The sequence below is a fragment of the Aspergillus stella-maris genome (genome assembly GCF_047715825.1).
Source record: "Aspergillus stella-maris strain CBS 113639 unplaced genomic scaffold BDV14scaffold_69, whole genome shotgun sequence".
NCBI lineage: Eukaryota > Fungi > Ascomycota > Eurotiomycetes > Eurotiales > Aspergillaceae > Aspergillus > Aspergillus stella-maris.
In genome coordinates this window covers 88,631-107,497 of record NW_027396863.1, presented here as the reverse complement: position 1 = coordinate 107,497, position 18,867 = coordinate 88,631, and the positions used below count along the sequence as shown (strand labels likewise).

The following is an 18,867-nucleotide window of genomic DNA, read 5'->3' as shown; positions in this document are numbered from 1 at the left end:
GGATTGTTGCTTTCATGGCTTGAAGTTTCTGTCCACAAAGTCAATCAATGCCGAGGCTGAATCAAAACACCACCTGCCGATAAGATAGACCATGCATCGCACCATGATACCGAATTTGGTCCTCAAATCTAGGACCCTTGGACAAAAGTGTACTCTTAAATACGACCCTGAGTGTCTGAACCCACCAAGCTCGCCCCAGAGAGGACTAGATCTAGATTCGCCTCTCGCCTCAAGAAGCCTTGAGTGACTCGATCCCCCAACCAGAGTTGATAAAAAGAAAACCTTTCCAAATCATTCTGTGCTGTAGCTGCGCGATCATAAGAAGAGAAAAATGCGTTCCTCAACGTTCGCAAGCGCCGCTGCGCTCCTCGCAACAGCAACGGCCATCACTCCCACCACCCGGATGAACGATGCAACAACCAACCTTATCGCGAAGAGAGAGAGCCCCAGCGTCCTTGCTGTGCGCGCCTGGAACAACGATATACCTATTCCTCAGCCTCCCTTTCCCCTCCCAAGGCAGAAAACTAACCAACCTAAGCCATACCAGGGAGCCTACCAAGTAAACACAACCCTCGGAACACCAGGCCAACCCCTCTCCCTCCGCCTCGACATAAACGCAACGCAGCACACACTCAACTATGCCCTCGGAACCCAAAGCTGCTCGCTAGCCGACGAAGAGCGCCAATGCGCGCAGTTCGGGCCATACTACCCTAATGCCTCGAGCACGTGGGCGTATGGCGAGAGAGACCTCTATGAGTGGGACGAGGACGAGTGGCTCGTTTTGTTTGGCGAGGAGTCGGATCTTCTTACGATGGGGACGGAGGGGAGTGAGAGGACGCTGAATGTTTCGGTTTATTCGGGGTCTGGGTTTTCGGGTAGTATGTTGCGAGTTATCTACTGTTCTAGCTATTGATTTGGGTTGACCTGTGTTAATGTGAGCTTGACCGGGTACCAGGTGTCCAGAATGTCATGGCTGCGTCTGGGAATGCGTCGGAGGTCAGTATCCTGAATGACCTTGTCGACGCGGATATAATCGACGCGCGGGCGTTCAGTCTGTGGAATAATCCTGCCGTTGATTAGGAAAGCGAGGTTCTTTTTGGAGGAGTTAATACCGCGCAGTATCGCGGCAAACTAACCACATACGATCTGAACGAAGACAGCATCCCCCCGTCTCCCAGTGTCAAGTCTCCAAGTTACAAGTACCGAGGAATAAAATGGGAGCAATATCACCACCGAAGAAACGTAATTCACCATCTCGACTTTGAAATATACCATTCTGCCCAAGGACGTAACCGACCAACTGTACTCGGCGTATAACATAACAGAGCGCTTTCTCCCCTGCTCACGAATGAATGAAAATAGGACTGTTTCACTGATTATTGGAAATACAACAATAACAACGCCTTGGAGGTATCCCCTTAACCGGCTTGCGGGCTCGGACCCGGACTTGGAGCAGTGTGTCTTTGGGCCTTGGGATGGCGGCGATGTTGCTGGGGATGAGAGGGCGATTATCGGCGTGGAGTTTCTGAGGAATATGTTTTTGGCTATTGATTATGATGAGGGGAAGGTTGGCTTCGCTGAATTAAATACAAGTCCCGGCGATGATGATACTCGCTCTTTGGAAGCTGCGGAAGGGGTGCAGGGGTCCGGCGGTGATGCTGGGTCTGAGGATGGGTCTGTGGATGAGGAAAGCAAGGATGAGGGTGATACTGGGGCTGCTGGGAGGATGAGCATTTCTGGATTCGGGATGCTTGCTGTTGTGGGGGGGTATTGCTTTTGCTTTGTTAGGAAAGTGGTGACTGCTCAGCAGATAGTACAGAAGATAGTCTTGCCGATGCACAAATACTGTAAACAATTGATTCCAAGGTATACCACCAGGGCTACCAAATCCAAATCCAAACTGAAAACTATCACCATCCATCAACACTATATACAAATAAACCCCCAATCCCACCTACCAAGCATCTAAGGAAAATTCCAACCCCCCGTCTTATTAACAAAGAACCCATCCGGATCGACCTTCCCCTTCAACACCTTTAACTTCTCATACCCACCATAAGTCACAAGCGGATCCTGATCATGCGCCGCATCATTAATAAACAGCGGTAATCCCTCCGTCGCCGGCACAGAGTTCACAAGATCACGATAACTATCCTGGACAGCTTTCAGATCCTTCTCGCTTAGCAGCGGGGATGCAGTGAGCAGGTAATTCACCCAGTACCAAGGCCCGTCAGGCATAGCCATTGCATTCCCGCCGAAATTGCTATTACTCGCGTCGGTCAAAGAGCGCGGGATAGGCTGGATGTCGAAAGATGTAATAAGGTACTTCCCCTTATTCTCATCAGACCAGTCGCGCCAGGCCTCGTAGAGGTCATTGAGATTAGATATCCCCTCAGCATCGCCATTATGCGCCGTAACGCGGAACTGGTTCCTCCCACTATTCAGTTCCGCGGAGCCAGGGATGGGCATATTCACGACACCACTGTAATCCATCTCTTTTTGCGTATTAAGCAGGTGCGGAATATCCGTGAAGTTCTTGAACGGCTTGCCCTGTTCGTATTCTTCCTTTGTGCCGTCATAGACGAGGAACATGATGATTGCTTCGTCGAGGTTTAGGTCCAACAAGTCCGGGGTGGGTAGTTTCATGTATGTCCCGATGATAGCGGCGCGCGGGTCTTCGTTGTATGTGATGAAGTTGGAGATTGCGTCAAGGACGTCGCTGTTTTGCTGGAAGAGGTACACCACGATTCCGGCGTAGAAGGTATTGGCGGGGACAGATTGGACCGTGTACCTCGTTACAACGCCGTATGCGTTTCCACCGCCGCCGCGGAGACCGAAGAACAGGTCGGAATTGGTGTTTTCGGAGGCTGTGACGATTTCGCCGGAGGGGAGGACGACTTCCAGTTCGCGGAAGGAGTCGCATGCTAATCCGTATTGGCTGGATAGGTATGACAGGCCTCCTCCCAGCGCGAGACCCGTTCCGACGCCTGCAAGGCGCGCGCCAACGACCGTGCGATTCCACTGTAGGAAGTAATCGTAGACATCGCCGAAGTCGCCGCCGGGCCCGTACGTCGCGAGTTGGGATTCCTCGTCGTAGGACTTTTCGTTCAGGTCAGACAGGTCAATGAGGACGCCCTTGTCGACGGAGGAGTAGAAATCGTTGGGGTTATGGCCGCCTGCCTTGATGGCGAAGCGGGAGTCCGATGCGCGGATTGTCTTTAGGGTTGTTGAAACGTGGTCTGCGGTTGTTGGGTAGACGATGCAGGAGGGTTTGTATTTACTTTGCTCGGTGTTGAAGTAGGTGTTTACGGAGTCGGTGTATTGCGCGTTGAGCGGGTTCGTGACGACGATTTCGGGGCCCAGGGATTTGGTGAGGTTTGCGCAGGCTAGGGGTCCTGGGGAGGAGGACAGGGCTGTGGCGGAGGCAGCCAGGGCAAGGATGCCGTAGCTGAGTTGGTGCGAGTGTAACATCCTCCACGTGTCGCTGCGACGATGCGATCGGATTTTGGTGTCTGCCAGTCTGGACAATCTGCAGGTACGACAGCGGCGGATGCATGGCGTTAAATAAAGCACCATCGACCCCTAATAATCATGCGATGAAGCTAAGACAATGGAAGCAGACGGTCCGCCGCGGCACCGCCGCAATTGATGGGTCAGTTCTCCATAAGGCAAAGCTAGTCCAGTCGGCCACACGGCTATACGCGATACGAAACACGCACCTCGGCTTGAGCCTGGACGAGTCTGTTTCAAACTTTGGCAGGGGGCTCTGAAAAATGCGATCGACGCTCAGCGTACAGAAAGCAGTGTGGTTGGCTGAGGGAGGATTAAATTCAGGGCCAGTCCACTCGTGCCGTCTCGGCAGCAAGGAACCATGAGTCGTCTTTGTCGGAGATGAACGCCTGCCCAGTGTCCACTTACAGAGTATACAACTATGTTCCTGGCTATGTCATGGAGACATTTCAGGAAACTACCAATGTGGAAACAAACGTCTGTGCCATGAGTATGACTGCCTTGTAGGGTCACTCGGCGATTCTGCTTCTGCATGCACAGTGGGCCTGGGGATCCAACCGTTAAACGTCAACTCCACAATATTCACGATGCTCATTTCACGTGTCTCACGCGGGGCCATACTGCATTCCAGAATCAGATGTACAGGCCAGCGAGCCTAGGCTGTCTCTATTTTCGGAGGAGCCTCTACTTCTGGCTAAAGGTGGCACGACCCCGGATCTTGAGACTCGTCCATTCTCGGCATTCAAGAGAGGCCATGAAACAAAGTTGGCTTCAGCGAAATGTCGCAGCAGTGTATGATGTGAAGACTTCGGATCCGGTACTAACGGACTGAGTAGACTAGCCTCAGCCTCTTGATCCGTACGGCATACCATGACATCAATTCCGACTCCCGAATCCTGCTGCAGATTGTAATCTCAAACCAGGTCTGGAATTGGAACAGCGTATAGCGTACAGGACGCTGGACAATTGGCTGTTTGTATAGACTAATCCTAGGCATCAAGATAGGGACACCCGAGCATCCGGTCTGGAATACCGCGACGGATCCTTCGGCCACTCTACTGCTTAGCCGTGAAGCATTCCAAGTTTAAGAACTCGGACATTGCAAGGAAGGTAGTGGATTGTTTCTCTTCACCTCAAAAGCAGGGCGTCACTTTCCCTCGTAACTACTGCCAGGGGCCATTCAATCCACCGCTTCCTCTCCTCTCCAAGAATCAGCTGTGCCATATCCACAAACCGCCGTGGAAGCTGATGCATCCACCATCTGGCCGAGCAGTATCTGTCAAGAAGAATAGAAAAGTGCGCAAACACGACCATCGCATACGGGTTTTCTTGTTCAATCATGTTGACAAAACTTGGAGAGAGGCGGATGTACCATGTCATTACACTTGGTAGGTCGTCCAGACGCCCGGCGGACAATGCTCGATGGATCGTCGCCAAGTCTGGGTTATTGCTGACGTGTGACGGTGGTAGAATGGTCAACTGAGTGACCATTGCAAAGGTATCGCGGAGCGAGGTCAAAGAGTCAGACAGAGCCCACTTCTGATCTGGAAGAAGAGCAGCATCATCCTCCCACAGTCGACTCAATGTCACAAGGTGCGCATCTTCGATCCTGATCCAGCTCACTAAAGGCTCACTCAGCATCGGTGGGCTGTAGCGTTGAATAATGGGCGCGAGCGGGCCAGATGAGATCCACCGTTGACACCGCCAGAATATGCCAAAAATATTGTGATGAGCATGGATGACGCGAGCGGCGTTGACCGCGAGCCCTCGACATGCTTCCCCCTTTTTCAACGGGTTCTTTGCTGTCTGAAGAAGAGCGCCGCACTCTTCGTTGGCGTTGGCAAGGGTAAACAGGACCACCAGGGTTGCAAATGCGAACAAGGCGGCAGAGTTCTCCTGAGTCATAACCTTGAGCGTCTCTAGATACTGCGGCAGTGCCTGGTTGACGTGAAAGGCAGCTTCCGCGAGCAGGGGCGTTGATTCTCGGGACAGAGATGCAAGGTGAACATAGGCAATGCTCAAGAGGCCACGACCGACAAAAGGAAATGACTGTGCCATTCTCGGGAACTCCAAGCGATAAATGTCTTTGAATACAGCATTGTGGTAGAGGCTCCCAGCAGTGTTGGTCTGGAAGTGGGCGTAGACCTCAAGATCGCGTGTATTGCTGCGGCAGAACGAGGGCTGACTCGTAGGTATCGACCACTGAAGCGATGGAAGTGTAAAGGCACTTCTGTTGGTCCTTGTAGCTACCTGACGGCCGGTCGCTGACTCGAATTTCTGTAGAGAGCAGTCGAGACTTCGCAAGGCACAGTTGTTGCAGGTTGGTCTCGTTTCATCGCACTGGCCAAGTCAATATAATCCCTGCGCTAGGAACATTCGAAATACCTTGGTCCTTCGTTGTTTGCATTGTAGACAGCCATATCGCGACTTGCGGTGGAACTTGCGCGGTTTCTTGGAGGATGGCAGAGTGCTGGCCATGGCCGACTCCGTGAAGGTGCATTCCTGCTGGGAGAATTGGTCTGCTCAGAATCAGGAGGACATGGAGGAGATTCAGGAGGCGATTATCAAGCAGGCTAAAACTTGGGAAGTGAGGAGGGGCAGGTTAAGGCTGAGCTAGCCCGTCAGGGTTTCATCTCGACCCCGGATCTTCCCTGCCCATCCCTGTTTGATATTAAGAATTTAAGGCTCAGACTGGCTAGTGCTCCGGGGGTGCAGGGTTCAGCGTGAGTCCCTTGTCTGGACTTGATGTTCGAGTCGAACAACAATACTACTGTGGGTGCTAGTTCACGCCCTGGTGCACAGGTGTCCTGGAAGAGATCACAGCAGAGATGAGTACCTTGAGCGTTAATGCTAAAACCAAGATGAGTATAAAAACGTCTTCAGGTTGCCAGAGGCACAAGGGCAGGTGGTCTTCTGTACAGGAGCAAAAGATATATAGTTGGGAAGGAGCATCCAGCTGGGACATGTTCGCTACGGTCGCATCCAGCGAATTTGCTTTGAATTACAATGTCTCCCATCAATATCAATATCTACGAGTACAAAGAGCATGACCAGTGATCGATATCGCGATTTCCAGAGCCTAGGCACCTTGAAGACGAGCAGGACCTTGACGCTGCTTGACGCAGGCAAATCACGTGAGTGTATGGTCTACTTCTGGGCAGTTTACCCGGGGTGCCGGGTTATTAATGTTCCATTTAACGGAATATCAAAGCTCCGCGCCGGGGTTCAACCGTGGTTGGGTTTTTGCCTGAGGCCACATCTACGGGACCAAGAACGCCAATTTGCTCAAGCTTCACGTCCCAAAGCATCTTTCTACATCTGCAAAACGACGTCAAAAGCACATCTAGGATAAGCGAAATCCCATCTTCTTAAATGCTTACCTCTAAAATGTCGATCATTATGCTATGAGCGAAATCGGCCATCCTCCGAGCCCGGGCTAAGCGCTTTCCCCTCGAGACTGGAGCCATCGGCCCGCAAAGGACCAGAAAAGATGGCCAAAAGGACCCGACTTGGCTCTGTGAGTGGCCAACACGGCCCGACGGTGGACTTTCTACAGAGTACCCCTGCCGACCTGGCCAATGCTCCCGGCAGAGTCTTCTGGCTTCCCCGTGGCAGAGCACTATCCCGCCCAGCTCGCTTACAGGCACACTTGTTGGGAACTTGGGGTGAAATCTTGGAGATGGCGGCTAAGAGACTGCCCTCAACCTGGGGAAAACGCTCCCCCGAGCTGTTCATCTGCTGCTGACGTGGGGTGTGCACTTGCAACGTACCTATCGCAGCCTGTCTATTCCTCATGCCCCAGAATCCCCAATCCCCAAGTCATCGTATCTTGTAATTGTGGAGAGGGCTGGAGTTGCCAAACCCCGAAGTTTCTGCGCTGCTTTTTAGAAGCCCTTCTCCCTCGGTCTCTGAGTCACTGTCTCTATCTTTGTTTCTCTTCTCATTTACTCCCCGAGTCATAGCCTGATACCTTACTCTTAGCAAAGCAAGGTCATCACCATGGCAAAACTCACCCTGGTCGAAGACCGACCAACTCCCAAGAACGTCTACAACTGGCGCATCTACGTGCTTGCCCTCATTGCATCATGCGGTTCCAACATGATCGGGTATACATCAGCCTTTATCGGCACGACGATCACACTGGCCTCTTTTGAAAGAGAGTTTGGCTTCGACGACATGACCTCTGACGAGGTGAACCTTATTAGCGAGAACATCGTGTCTCTCTTCATTGCTGGTGCATTCTTCGGTGCAATCTTCACATACGGACTCGGCCACTGGCTGGGCCGGAAATGGAGTTTGGTTGTTGCCGCTGCAGTGTTCACGCTTGGTGCTGGGTTGTCGTGCGGGACGAAGGGGTCCAGTGGGTTAGGAATCATGTATGCTGGACGTGTACTGTCGGGACTTGGAACCGGTGTTGCGTCGAATATTATTCCCATCTATATTTCGGAACTTGCACCGCCGGCTATTCGTGGTCGATTGGTTGGTCTGTATGAACTAGGTTGGCAAATTGGTGGTCTGGTTGGATTCTGGATCAACGTGAGTGCCAGCATCCCCTCTAAATATGCATTGACGCAACTAATACTATCCATAGTACGGCGTCGAAATGCACATGCCCTCAACGCACCAACAATGGATCATCCCCTTCGCCGTGCAAATCATCCCCTCCGGTCTCCTCTTCATCGGCTCACTCTGGATCCGCGAATCACCGAGATGGCTCTTCCTCAAGGGCCGTCGCGCCCAAGCCATGGCAAACCTGTGCTGGATCCGCCAGCTCGACGAAACCGACATCTACATCACCGAGGAAGTCGCCGCCATTGACCAAGCGCTCGAAGAGCAAATCGCCACCGTGGGCGTTGGGTTTTGGAAGCCCTTCCAATCCGTGTATCGTCGCAAGGCAATTATGTACCGTCTTTTCGTCGGATGCATGTTGTTCTTCTGGCAGAATGGGTCGGGGATTAATGCTATCAACTATTACTCTCCGACGATCTTCCAGAGTATTGGTGTTTCTGAGGCTGATGTCGGTTGGATGACTGGTATTTTCGGTGTCATTAAAGCCGTTATGACCTTTGTCTGGTTGCTCTTCCTGGTTGACCAGCTTGGTCGCCGGAACTTGTTGCTTGGTGGTGCGATTGTTGGATCCATTTGCATGTGGGTTATCGGTGCTTACATTGAGGTTGTGAGGCCCGAGGAGAACCCGACCGATCACTTGAATGGTGGTGGTATCGCTGCTATCTTCTTCTTCTACCTGTGGACTGTATGTTGCCTTCCCCTGCCCTTTCTCACTATCCTCCATACTGAAAATTTCTTTAAAGGCCGTCTACACACCAACCTGGAACGGCACCCCCTGGGTCTGCAACTCCGAATTCTTCGACCCAAACATCCGCTCCCTCGCACAAGCAGCAACAACAGCCAGCAACTGGCTCTTCAACTTCCTCGTATCGCGCTTCACAAAGCAAATGTTCGAAAAGATGAACTACGGCGTGTACTTCTTCTTCGCCTCCTTGTCGTTTTTGGCATTCTTCTTCGCCTTCTTCCTGGTCCCCGAAACAAGTGGAATCCCACTTGAGGCTGTGGATCGCCTGTTTGAAATCAAGCCTGTTTGGCGCGCGCATGCGTTGCTCAAGGAGCAGCTTAAGGAGGATGAGGAGCAGTTCAGGTTTGAGATTAAGGAGGGGGTTTTTGGGAAGGATGGTGGTGATGCGCCGGGGGGGAAGCATGTTGAGGATCAGAAGGATGAGGCGGGGTCCGCTTCGCCTTGAGGTCTGAATGGGGTATAGATTTGGCTATGGATGATGAGATTTGTATATACTTGTTTGATGATTGATAGATATAGATGGTGGCTATGATAGATTTGATTCAAGGGAACATGAACCTTGCTGGAACAAGACCCAAATAAGATGAATTACAAATCGCAACCTGTCGAATCACTGGCTAGAGTCGGCACTGCGACTTATTGAAGAACCATTCTCGAGGAGAAGTACTTTCCACCGAACGCTCATCCATCTCAAAGTTCTCGAGGGCGGCCGGCGCACGTAGACTACGGAGAAGGTACAGCGGGAGATCCCTAACCCGGGACGTGCATCGGAATGCTCTTATCCCCCAAACCCTCACGGTGCAGACTAGTTAATAACCTGAGCCGGGGCATCCGGGGAGAACATCGGGAAATCAATTACCTCGTATAAACGGGCATCCAACGTCCCGTTCGGCCCGGAAGACGGAAGTCCAGTTTGCTAAAAGACTGCGAGCGCGGACATGGAGGTAATCTTCTTCGAAGGTTCAACATATTGTCCTGTCAGAGAAAACGCTTCATGGTGAGGGCTTGTTTAGGCGGGGACATAACTCCCATAACGACACCAGGTTTGCCCGGAGACAGATGCTCAACTCTTACTGGGGTAGAATGCCAGGTTCTACGCTGTTGATTGCTCAGTATTGTTGCCGTCGCCTGAGCCCACCTAGGTATTGTGCTACCCAACAGATAGTTTCCGAGCTCTATAGATCACCTCATGATCATAAGGGAGAGAGAGATGGTAAACACCCGCGGCGAAGCCCGAGGGAGCTGCCACCACAGTACCGGACTCTTGGAAACACCACATGTATGAACAAAGAAAACAGTGCCACTGCCCCAGGTCACAAGGATCCCAGCTGAAAGCATTGACCAGGCGTTATATTGTGGCTTCTGCTGCGGCTGGAAACCGACGTATACAGGATACTCCCTCATGACATCAAGCGGGGTGAAGTCAGCCCCGGCATGGTCAGCCTGAAAGGATAAAGTCAAAATGTGCACAGGGCTTGTGCGATGAGCGAGTCAATGGCATGTCGACGGGCACTATGGCGTGGTTGAATGTAACCAAGCTGAAACTCAGAGACCTCTACTCCAGGCTGGACTGCGGGGTGACACCAAGTTAGGCTTATTTAGGGACCAGAACTAGGAAAGGCTAGGGATCATTCCTGTGCAACTGACGATTCATAGGACTCGATCGGAAGGTTAGCAAGCTGACTAGACGTAACCCCTCGTCGGAGACTCGGTTCTTTGCCCGGCGGGGTTGACTGCAGTGGTGCCAGACCCTGGTCAGCGTAAGCGAGTGGTACTTGGATAGGGTGGCAGAGGTGTAGCCCGAACCAAAGGATCAGCCCGGCGTCAGAACTGCCTATACAAGGAATAGTGTACAGCTCTGTAGAGCAGGTGACGATCCTTGGGGTCTTGGGCAATTTATAGGGCATTGTTCCCCGCAATTGCACATGGCGCCATCTGGGATTTCTTGGGCTGGAGAAGAGTTGCCGTGACTTGCTTGCTAAATCCCGCATTGCTTGGCTGTATTCCTAAACCACATGGCATGGCTTGTCGTTGTGTTTATGATTTATTCTTGGCTTAGAGGGTCGATACGGCCAGACTGACAAGAATGCTTTGGGTGAGCACGACTGCCAAACTATCAGGAAACGAAGGAACAAGACCAAGGATGCCCGGCAGCGCCCAGACGCACTAAGCAAGACTTGTAAGAGGAGTCATATCCGCATTCTGCCTGCCTTGTGCTTTGCTTACTGTTTCTTCTTTGGCCTTGACACGCTGCGAGAACCAATCATGCAACCCCCCAAGGCTGGGGCACCCACCGCCAGTCTGGACTCTGTGGAAACCCTGGGGAATCCGGGGTCTTGACGAACAAAGAAGATCATCCACTTTGGATGCACCCGGAAAAGGAGTTCGATCTCGTTCTTTCAGATTTGACACCTGCGTCAAGATCCAGGCCGATCGGGTCAATCGTGCCTCGATGCAGCCTTGAGTGACAGGTGAAACTCGCGAATCTCACCCTGGTTCTTTTTGAAATGCGCTTTGGGCACCGCCATAGGACTGTTTCAAGCCACACACGGCACAGGAGCAATAAGGCTCTGCGAATTGATGCCACTCGGTGCGACTGTGTCGTTTGCTCTGGTGGGCGAACGGCCAATTCCACCAATCGAGCCCTTGCTCTTCATGCCCATGGCGACGCTGCGCCCCAACCAGCTGGCTTTGTTTTCTTTGTGCATGCGCATTTTCTGGTTTCGATTGGGCGCGGGGGAATTGGCATTAATACTGTTAGACTGGCGCGTCTTACCTCGCTTGAAGTGATTTCTTCCCAGCTATTCCTTTGCTCTCTTCCAGCTACCCCTGCTGCCATCAATCCACCACCATGAGCGAAAAAATCACCCCCGAGGTGCCTCCTCCTACCTTTCAGGAAGCGGTCGAAGAGAAGGATGTTGCTCCTAAGCAGGAGGTTTCGGCTGCAGAGGAGCGTCGTCAGTCCACCGCTGTCAACCTGATCAAGAATCCTCTCCAGGTAAGTATCATAGGTCTCAAAGGATGTGTCATTGAGCATTTAATTGACCTCATGGATCTTTACAGGCCGTAACTCGCGAGCAAGCTGTCTATGACGCCCGCAACTTTGCGAACACCCATGGCTTGGAGGAGCACGCCGACCTCTTCGGAAAAGCCGCCCTGGTCGCGCGCGACCCCGATGGATTCATGAACATCCCTGAGCTAGCTCCGGACGAGTGGGGCGCTCTCGAGTACGAGTTCAAACACAAATGGCACGGACCAAAGATGTTGTGGTATTCTATCGGTCTCTGTGCGGTCGGCGCTGCCACCCAGGGATGGGATCAGACTGGATCCAACGGAGCCAATCTGCAATTCCACGACGAGTTCAATATCGCAGGTGAAGGAAGGGACGAATGGATTGTTGGAGTGGTTAACGCGGTCATTTTCTTGAGCGCTGGTCTCATGTTCGTGCGTTCTACCTGCAGACAAGGCTGATGCTGACTGCCCCAGTGGTGCCTTCCTCACCGATCCCCTTAATCACTACCTTGGGCGACGAGGAGAGATCTTCCTTACTTCGCTGTGTCTGACTGCTACGCCAATTGGTTCTGGATTTGCAAAATCATGGCAAGGACTGTTTGCTGCACGGTTCGTCATGGGCATTGGTATCGGAGCGAAGAACGCTACCGTGCCCATCTTCTCTGCTGAAATGGCTCCCCACCGGACTCGCGGTGCGCTGGTCATGTTCTGGCAGTTATGGGTTGTCGCAGGTACGTTATTCAATTGGATTGGGTTAGATAGCTACGATCAACACTGACTGCATCAGGTATCTTCCTCGGCCTCTGCGCCAACATTATCGTCAAGGACACCGGCCGCATCGCCTGGCGCCTCCAGCTCGGCTCTGCATTTATTCCATCCTTTATCCTTGGTTGCGGTATCTTCTTCTGCCCAGAGTCTCCTCGATGGCTGATGAAGCACGGCCAATTTGCCAAAGGCTTCCGATCAATGGCGCGCCTGCGAGCCCACAATATCATTGCTGCTAGGGACTACTACTACTCTTATGTTATCTACCAGGAAGAACTCAAGGAGGCCCGCGGTGCCGGCTACTTCCGTCGTATGGCCGACTGCTTCAGTGTTCCTAGAATTAGGCGATCCAACTATGGTGCTTCGACCGTTATGCTTGCACAGCAGATGTGCGGTATCAACAGTATGTCTTCTAGCACAAAACTACTGCTTCATTGCTCACCGTTGTGTCAGTCATCTCTTTCTATAGTTCCAGTATCTTCAGAGACGCCGGATACAATGACGAAGAAGCCTTGTATGCGTCTCTCGGGTACGGTGCCGTGCAGGTGCTGGCGACTATTCCCACACTGTTCCTCATCGACACCAAGGGACGGCGGACGCTATGTTTGATAGTGAGTCGACATGATATTGTTCGCATCCACAACTAACATTCATGCAGACGTTCCCCGGCATGTGTATCTTCTTGTTGGCTGGTGGTTTGTCGCTGCTAAAGGACGACGGCCCCCGTGGAGCGCAAGTTGGACCAGTCGTGCTATTCGTCTACCTGTTCACGATTTGTTATTCCTTAGGAGAAGGGCCGGTTGCCTTCCAGTACTCGTCTGAGGTCTTCCCTACCATCCAGCGTGAGCAGGGTATGGCGTGGGCCGTCGCCATCAACAACACCTTTGGTAGGCTATCTCAATGTCACTTCCTGTTGACTGCCACTGACCGTTTTTTCACAGCTGGTGTCCTCAGTCTGACCTTCCCTCGCATGACGACGGTCATGACTCCGACTGGTGCTTGTGAGTAGTCACGCAATACTACTTGTCGTCCTGCTAACCCTAGATAGTCGGCTTCTACGCCGGACTCAATCTCATCGCCTGGGTAATGATATTCTGTTTCGTCAGAGAAACCAAACAGTTGACCCTAGAAGAATTGGATCGTACGTCAACTTCTGTCCCTTGGAAGTCTGCTGTTTACTAACATCTTCGCAGAGGTCTTCTCGGTTCCTACTAAAGACTTCCTTAAGCACGAGACAACTGTCTGGCTACCCTACTTCTTCAAGCGGCACATTCTTCGCAAGAAGATCCCCAAGCCTCCTGCCATCATCGCAACATCCGAGAAGACTGCCGCCGGTGCTGTCAACGCCTAAGTTATTGGCGACTTCGTCTCGCTCGAGAATGCTGCTTCGTGATGTGAGGACGAGAATACTCTCGAAGAGGGAAGGGAGGAATCTACGTCTAAGACCATGTGATCGCTCGTTATGTACATTTGACTCGCTACGGCAGGTCACAGTTTGGGAGGGTCAGGGCTGATAGCCCATTTATTTGGTAGTCTAATGGATCTCTACTACTTATAGGAATCTTTTCCAGTAGCCCGTCTTCACGCCCTGGCAGATAATGGAACTTGTAAACATCGCGGACGTCAATAGGTACTCATCGTCGCGCCTTCGCCATCGACAAGAGCAAGCAAGACAGCCGCTCCTTTCATAACTCTACCTAACCTTGTCCGATCGCTCCTTCCTAAACCATACCTCGCTCCTTACATATCCTGGAAGCAGGAGGGTTGCCCCTTCCTATTAGATTTCGTGCCGCACTTTCCAAAAGTACTCTGTCGGCGGGACGCTCCTTCCAAAGCTGATATTGCGTCTCTCTCTTGGCATAGGTATACTAGGTCCATTAGGTAGAGGCCAAGGGATGCCCTTTTACCTAGGTCTAGAACCGTACAAACCGCATGCAACCCGCAAAACTGAGAACAATAACCGCCAAAATTCCAGCAACAGGAGTAAAGTCATCGGTTTCAGATATGAAGAGGGTATTCAGTATACTTCCCACAACACCAGCGAGTCCCCAAGTCGTCAGAATAAGACCGTAGTGCTGCGCAAACAATCCAGACTTGGACGCGGATGAGCCCTGTGCCAGGCGACTCTTGATTATACCGGGGAGTGTACTGAATCCTACTCCGTGCGCGAAGAGGATTATACCCAGAGTCAAGAGGAATGTGGGCTTGCTGGGTGTGTACGCGAATGTCAAGAGCGCTATCCCGCGGACGGTGAGAAGGGTGCTGAATAGTGTCTTTGGACGAAGGAGACAGCTGAGAGTGGGTGAGAGAATACCGCCTAGAGCTAGTGGGGTGAGGTAGAGCGGTATGATATATGGGCTGTTGACGGTGGTGTGGTACTTGGCCGTTGGTAGAAAGGCAGCGAAGAGAGTCATTCCGGGTAGAGCATTGAAGAAGAGTAGGACCTGGAAGAAGAAGCGTCCGGGGAGGGTTCCCGTAAACGAAGAAGCTGGCTGATCGGGTTGAACGGTCTTCTTTACACCCGGGATGAGTAGGAGAGTCGTAACGCCCACAGTAACGAACCCTCCTCCAGCAAGCTTAAGATACCCTCCCAATTGCAACAAAGCAAGCCCATCGAAATCTAACACCGAAGATAAAGTAAAACAACCCGCAGCACCAGACGAAAACCCCAACGGCCCAATGGCCGTCCTCGCAAGCGACGACACAGGTAAATTCCCACCTATCCAAACAACGACAGCGAGGTACGTCCAGCCTACACCAATCCCACCAACGAACAGCGCGACATGAAAATATCCGAACGATGGCAACATCAAGAAATGACCCGCCAGTAACACGGCAACGCCCCAGAGGACCGACCCTGCGGCCGCAGCGGTTCTCGCATTTAAGCGCTTGACGAGGGAAGAACATGTCCCGACGCCCAGGGAGAGACCTAGACTTGCACATGCGAAGGGGGCGTAGGCCCAGGACTGCGGAATGTCGAGGAGTCGGGGGAGCTGCGTTTGTAGGATGCTGAGCGCGTACAGGGTTCCGACGCTGAACATGTTTGCGAAGCTTGCGAGTGCGATGCATTGTGGGGTTGGTTGAGTGGGAGACATTGCGCTGTTTGTGAAAGATCCTCCGACGCGCTGAATGGAGGCTAGAGAGGCACAGTTGGGTATGTATTGAGGGGTGTTTGGAGGTTGAATATGAAGGGGGGATATATCTGTGGCCGAGTCAGGAGAGATTCGGAAAGCTACAAGAGTCTCCCATCGCAAATTGTAGTACCGCAAAAGGAACAGGCCGGAGATAACGAAGTGACCAAGTGAGTGGTTTCTCTCTTCAACAGTGACATAACCACCGTGGTCTAGTCCAAAGCAAAGCGGCAGCGGCGGCATCTACTAGAAGCCCGCAATACCAGTCTCCAAGTACCCCCAGAGGCGGCATTTCCCGCCAGATGCCGCCTGGTGGACAGTGACATCTCCACCCAAGGAGATGAAGATCAAGATCAAGGCTCTTATTACAAGTACGAACTATATATTGCTTATCTCCTTATACTCATCGCACTCCTCATTTGCAAGTTTAGGATTCCTCCTAACCAGACACAGCAAAATGACTGACCCTAACGCTCCCAACATCGACCTCGACCTCGACCTCCCAACCAAAATCCTCAACCGCCTCTCTCTATCAGAAAAATGCACCCTCCTCTCCAGCCACAACATGTGGGAAACCACCCCCCTTCCAACCCACAGCATATCCCCCCTAAAAACAACAGACGGCCCCGCCGGCGTGCGCGGCGCAAAGTGGACCAACGGGTCCCGAACAACATTTATCCCCTGTGGTATCTCACTCGCTGCTACATTTGACAGAGACCTTGTTAGACGGATGGCAGGGGTCCTTGGTGCCGAGGCGAGGCAGAAGCAAGCCCATGTTCTTTTGGCACCCACGATGAATATCTCCCGGAGTCCGTTTGGGGGGAGGAATTTTGAGAATTTCGGGGAGGATCCGTTTCTCACGGGCTCCATGGCGAGGGAATACATAGTCGGCGTACAATGTCAGGGTGTTGGTGCATGTATGAAGCATTTCGTCGGGAATGATCAGGAGACGAGGCGGTTCAATATGGATGAGAGGATTGATGAGCGGACGCTGAGAGAGATCTATCTCAGGCCATTTGAGATGGCGCTAAGCGCTGACCCATGGACGGCTATGGTTGCGTATCCGAAGATTAATGGGGTTCATGCTGATTGCAGTGAGGTTCTTGTGAAGGGGATTTTGCGTGAGGAGTGGGGGTTTCAGGGGCTGGTTATGAGTGATTGGGGTGGGTTGAATGATACCGTGTTGAGTATCAAGGCGACCACGGATTTGGAGATGCCCGGGCCGGCGTTTAGGTATGGGAAGGCGCTTGAGGAGGCTGTTAGGGATGGGAGAGTCTCTGAGGAAGAGGATATTAATCCATCGGTGCTGCGCGTTTTGAAGACGCTTCAGCGCGCGGGACGTCTTGTTGCTCAGCCTCAGAAGGATAGACTTGCAAACAATGAGGAACGAGCAGAGAATATCATGGACGGTGAAGAGACAGTTGATCATCCTGAGTACAGAGACACAGCACGAGAGGCAGCAGAGGGTGGCATAGTGTTGTTAAAGAACAAGGGAACCATACTGCCCCTGCAACCGAAGGAATTAAAGAAGCTCGCCATACTTGGACCGAACGCGAAGACGCCAACTGCTGGAGGAAGTGGCAGCGCAATTGTCAACCCCTACTACGTGACGAACCCGCACGATTCGCTGGTCAAGACCGCACAGGATATGAATCCGGACCTTGAGATTGTCTACGAGCAGGGAATTCAGACTCATCTCCATTTACCACTCCTTGGAGACATCTTGACAACACCCGATGGATGTAGACAAGGCGTCCAGGTTGACTTCTACCACGGCCACTCATTCGAAGGAGAAGTTGTGGCTACAACGTACTGGCAAGACTCAATGGTGTACCTCATGAGCGACGGAGACATTCCAAACGCGCTGAAGGGAAAGACCTTTTGTTTCAGAGCCAGGGGCATCTTTACACCGACGACAAGTGGCATCTACGATAATCGAACACAGGCAAAGCCAGGTTCTTCGTCAACGACAAGTTACTCATCGACAACACGGAGTGGACGCAGATATGCGCCCATTTTATGAACTGCAGCAGTCCCGATAAGACGACGACAATGCATTTGAATGCAGGTGAACAGTATACATTCCGCATAGACAATGTTGTTGTGCCGCCGCCGACGAGGCCTCATGACAATACGCGCTTCCATCGCATCGCTGGTGTCAAGGTTGGGATGTTAATCCAGCACCATGAGGATGCCATGTTCGACAAAGCTCTGCAAGCTGCAAAGGACGCGGACGTGGTGGTCGTGGTCGCAGGACACAACAACGACACTGAGCGCGAAGGATGTGATCGAGTTTCGCTGTCACTGCCCAGGCGGACAGATGAGTTCATCCAGGCTGTCGCAGAAGCAAACAGCAACACCGTTGTGGTGACTCAGTCTGCATGTGCCATTGCGATGCCCTGGGCGAACGAAGTCTCTGGCATTGTACACGCCTGGTACCAGGGACAAGAGAACGGAAATGCTCTTGCTAATGTGCTGCTGGGCACCGTCAATCCATCCGGCAAACTCCCAGTCACCTTTCCCAAGCGCATTGAGGACCACGGATCCCACAAGTGGTTCCCAGGTAACCCCGAGACTGACCAAGCGGAATACGGCGAGGGAGTCCTGGTCGGGTATCGCTGGTTGGACGCGCATAACCTGGAACCTCTTTGGCCCTTTGGATTTGGGCTCTCTTATACCAGTTTCGAGATAAGTGACGTCAAGGTGCATGGAAATATCGCTATTGATAAATCACGGACTGCCCGCATCTTCGCTACAGTTACGAACACGGGCTCTGTGCCTGGGAAGGAAGTGGTGCAGGTTTACGTTTCGTCTTCGAGCGCGGTACCTGAGGATCAGAAGGTAGCCAAAGGATTGGCTGGGTTTGCAAAGATTGAGATACATCCTGGCGCATCGGAGCGTGTCGAGATTACATTGGACCCTTCATCATTCGCTTGGTATGATGTTGGCAGTCCTGGATGGAGGATTGACCCTGGTAAGTACCAGGTTTTTGTCGGAAACAGTTCGCGGAATATTTCGACATCTGAAACAGTCACTGTAGAGTAACTCATTGTATCACCTGAAATGGAAAATGTATAATTTTTGACTCAAGTATAGAAACGGAAATTGGATATATGCCTACATACTACCTCATTA

General features: G+C 52.2%; 7 protein-coding genes across 7 annotated transcripts; 4 read left to right on the top strand and 3 right to left on the bottom strand.

The window, feature by feature from the left end:
- Nucleotides 1-331: 331 nt before the first annotated feature.
- Nucleotides 332-1,851, top strand: BDV14DRAFT_204100 (aspartic peptidase domain-containing protein; the record flags this gene model as incomplete). The annotated part of the gene is made up of 5 exons (XM_073774448.1): nucleotides 332-878; nucleotides 956-1,071; nucleotides 1,120-1,199; nucleotides 1,363-1,767; nucleotides 1,815-1,851. The coding sequence occupies 5 exons, from the start codon at nucleotides 332-334 to the stop codon at nucleotides 1,849-1,851; spliced, it is 1,185 nt and encodes a 394-aa protein (XP_073624065.1).
- On the bottom strand, nucleotides 1,837-3,638 carry BDV14DRAFT_181147 (FAD-binding oxidoreductase). Its single transcript, XM_073770018.1, has one exon. The coding sequence runs from the start codon at nucleotides 3,574-3,576 to the stop codon at nucleotides 1,966-1,968; it is 1,611 nt and encodes a 536-aa protein (XP_073624064.1). The 5' UTR covers nucleotides 3,577-3,638; the 3' UTR covers nucleotides 1,837-1,965.
- An 864-nt stretch (nucleotides 3,639-4,502) lies between these two features.
- On the bottom strand, nucleotides 4,503-6,162 carry BDV14DRAFT_129535 (Zn(II)2Cys6 transcription factor domain-containing protein). Its single transcript, XM_073766075.1, has 2 exons — nucleotides 5,896-6,162; nucleotides 4,503-5,850 (listed from the first exon to the last, which is right to left on the bottom strand). The coding sequence occupies exons 1-2, from the start codon at nucleotides 5,986-5,988 to the stop codon at nucleotides 4,639-4,641; spliced, it is 1,305 nt and encodes a 434-aa protein (XP_073624063.1). The 5' UTR covers nucleotides 5,989-6,162; the 3' UTR covers nucleotides 4,503-4,638.
- Nucleotides 6,163-6,829: 667 nt separating this feature from the next.
- BDV14DRAFT_181143 (sugar porter family MFS transporter) lies at nucleotides 6,830-9,442 on the top strand. Its single transcript, XM_073770017.1, has 3 exons — nucleotides 6,830-8,046; nucleotides 8,102-8,764; nucleotides 8,823-9,442. The coding sequence occupies exons 1-3, from the start codon at nucleotides 7,510-7,512 to the stop codon at nucleotides 9,267-9,269; spliced, it is 1,647 nt and encodes a 548-aa protein (XP_073624062.1). The 5' UTR covers nucleotides 6,830-7,509; the 3' UTR covers nucleotides 9,270-9,442.
- A 1,939-nt stretch (nucleotides 9,443-11,381) lies between these two features.
- Nucleotides 11,382-14,162, top strand: BDV14DRAFT_181138 (uncharacterized protein). Its single transcript, XM_073770016.1, has 9 exons — nucleotides 11,382-11,822; nucleotides 11,888-12,264; nucleotides 12,311-12,567; nucleotides 12,624-13,004; nucleotides 13,055-13,212; nucleotides 13,260-13,488; nucleotides 13,543-13,602; nucleotides 13,650-13,742; nucleotides 13,795-14,162. Exons 1-9 carry the CDS (start codon nucleotides 11,676-11,678, stop codon nucleotides 13,950-13,952), a joined length of 1,860 nt encoding a protein of 619 aa, XP_073624061.1. The 5' UTR covers nucleotides 11,382-11,675; the 3' UTR covers nucleotides 13,953-14,162.
- Nucleotides 14,163-14,514: 352 nt separating this feature from the next.
- BDV14DRAFT_204095 (uncharacterized protein) lies at nucleotides 14,515-15,696 on the bottom strand (the record flags this gene model as incomplete). The annotated part of the gene is made up of 1 exon (XM_073774447.1): nucleotides 14,515-15,696. One exon carries the CDS (start codon nucleotides 15,694-15,696, stop codon nucleotides 14,515-14,517), a length of 1,182 nt encoding a protein of 393 aa, XP_073624060.1.
- A 493-nt stretch (nucleotides 15,697-16,189) lies between these two features.
- On the top strand, nucleotides 16,190-18,777 carry BDV14DRAFT_211310 (glycoside hydrolase; the record flags this gene model as incomplete). Its single annotated transcript, XM_073776072.1, has 2 exons — nucleotides 16,190-17,615; nucleotides 17,678-18,777. 2 exons carry the CDS (start codon nucleotides 16,190-16,192, stop codon nucleotides 18,775-18,777), a joined length of 2,526 nt encoding a protein of 841 aa, XP_073624059.1.
- Between the last annotated feature and the right edge of the window lie 90 nt (nucleotides 18,778-18,867).

Excerpts from the sequence above, each read along its gene's own strand:
- BDV14DRAFT_181147 (XM_073770018.1), bottom strand. The coding sequence starts at position 3,576 with ATGGTGCTTTATTTAACGCCATGCATCCGCCGCTGTCGTACCTGCAGA.
- BDV14DRAFT_129535 (XM_073766075.1), bottom strand. The coding sequence starts at position 5,988 with ATGGCCAGCACTCTGCCATCCTCCAAGAAACCGCGCAAGTTCCACCGC. Across the intron at positions 5,851-5,895 it reads GCAAACAACGAAGGACCAAG|TGCGATGAAACGAGACCAAC; the intron begins GTATTTCGAATG and ends TGACTTGGCCAG.
- BDV14DRAFT_181143 (XM_073770017.1), top strand. The coding sequence starts at position 7,510 with ATGGCAAAACTCACCCTGGTCGAAGACCGACCAACTCCCAAGAACGTC. Across the intron at positions 8,047-8,101 it reads TGGTTGGATTCTGGATCAAC|TACGGCGTCGAAATGCACAT; the intron begins GTGAGTGCCAGC and ends TACTATCCATAG. Across the intron at positions 8,765-8,822 it reads TCTTCTTCTACCTGTGGACT|GCCGTCTACACACCAACCTG; the intron begins GTATGTTGCCTT and ends ATTTCTTTAAAG.
- BDV14DRAFT_181138 (XM_073770016.1), top strand. The coding sequence starts at position 11,676 with ATGAGCGAAAAAATCACCCCCGAGGTGCCTCCTCCTACCTTTCAGGAA. Across the intron at positions 12,568-12,623 it reads GCAGTTATGGGTTGTCGCAG|GTATCTTCCTCGGCCTCTGC; the intron begins GTACGTTATTCA and ends TGACTGCATCAG. Across the intron at positions 13,489-13,542 it reads CGCCATCAACAACACCTTTG|CTGGTGTCCTCAGTCTGACC; the intron begins GTAGGCTATCTC and ends GTTTTTTCACAG.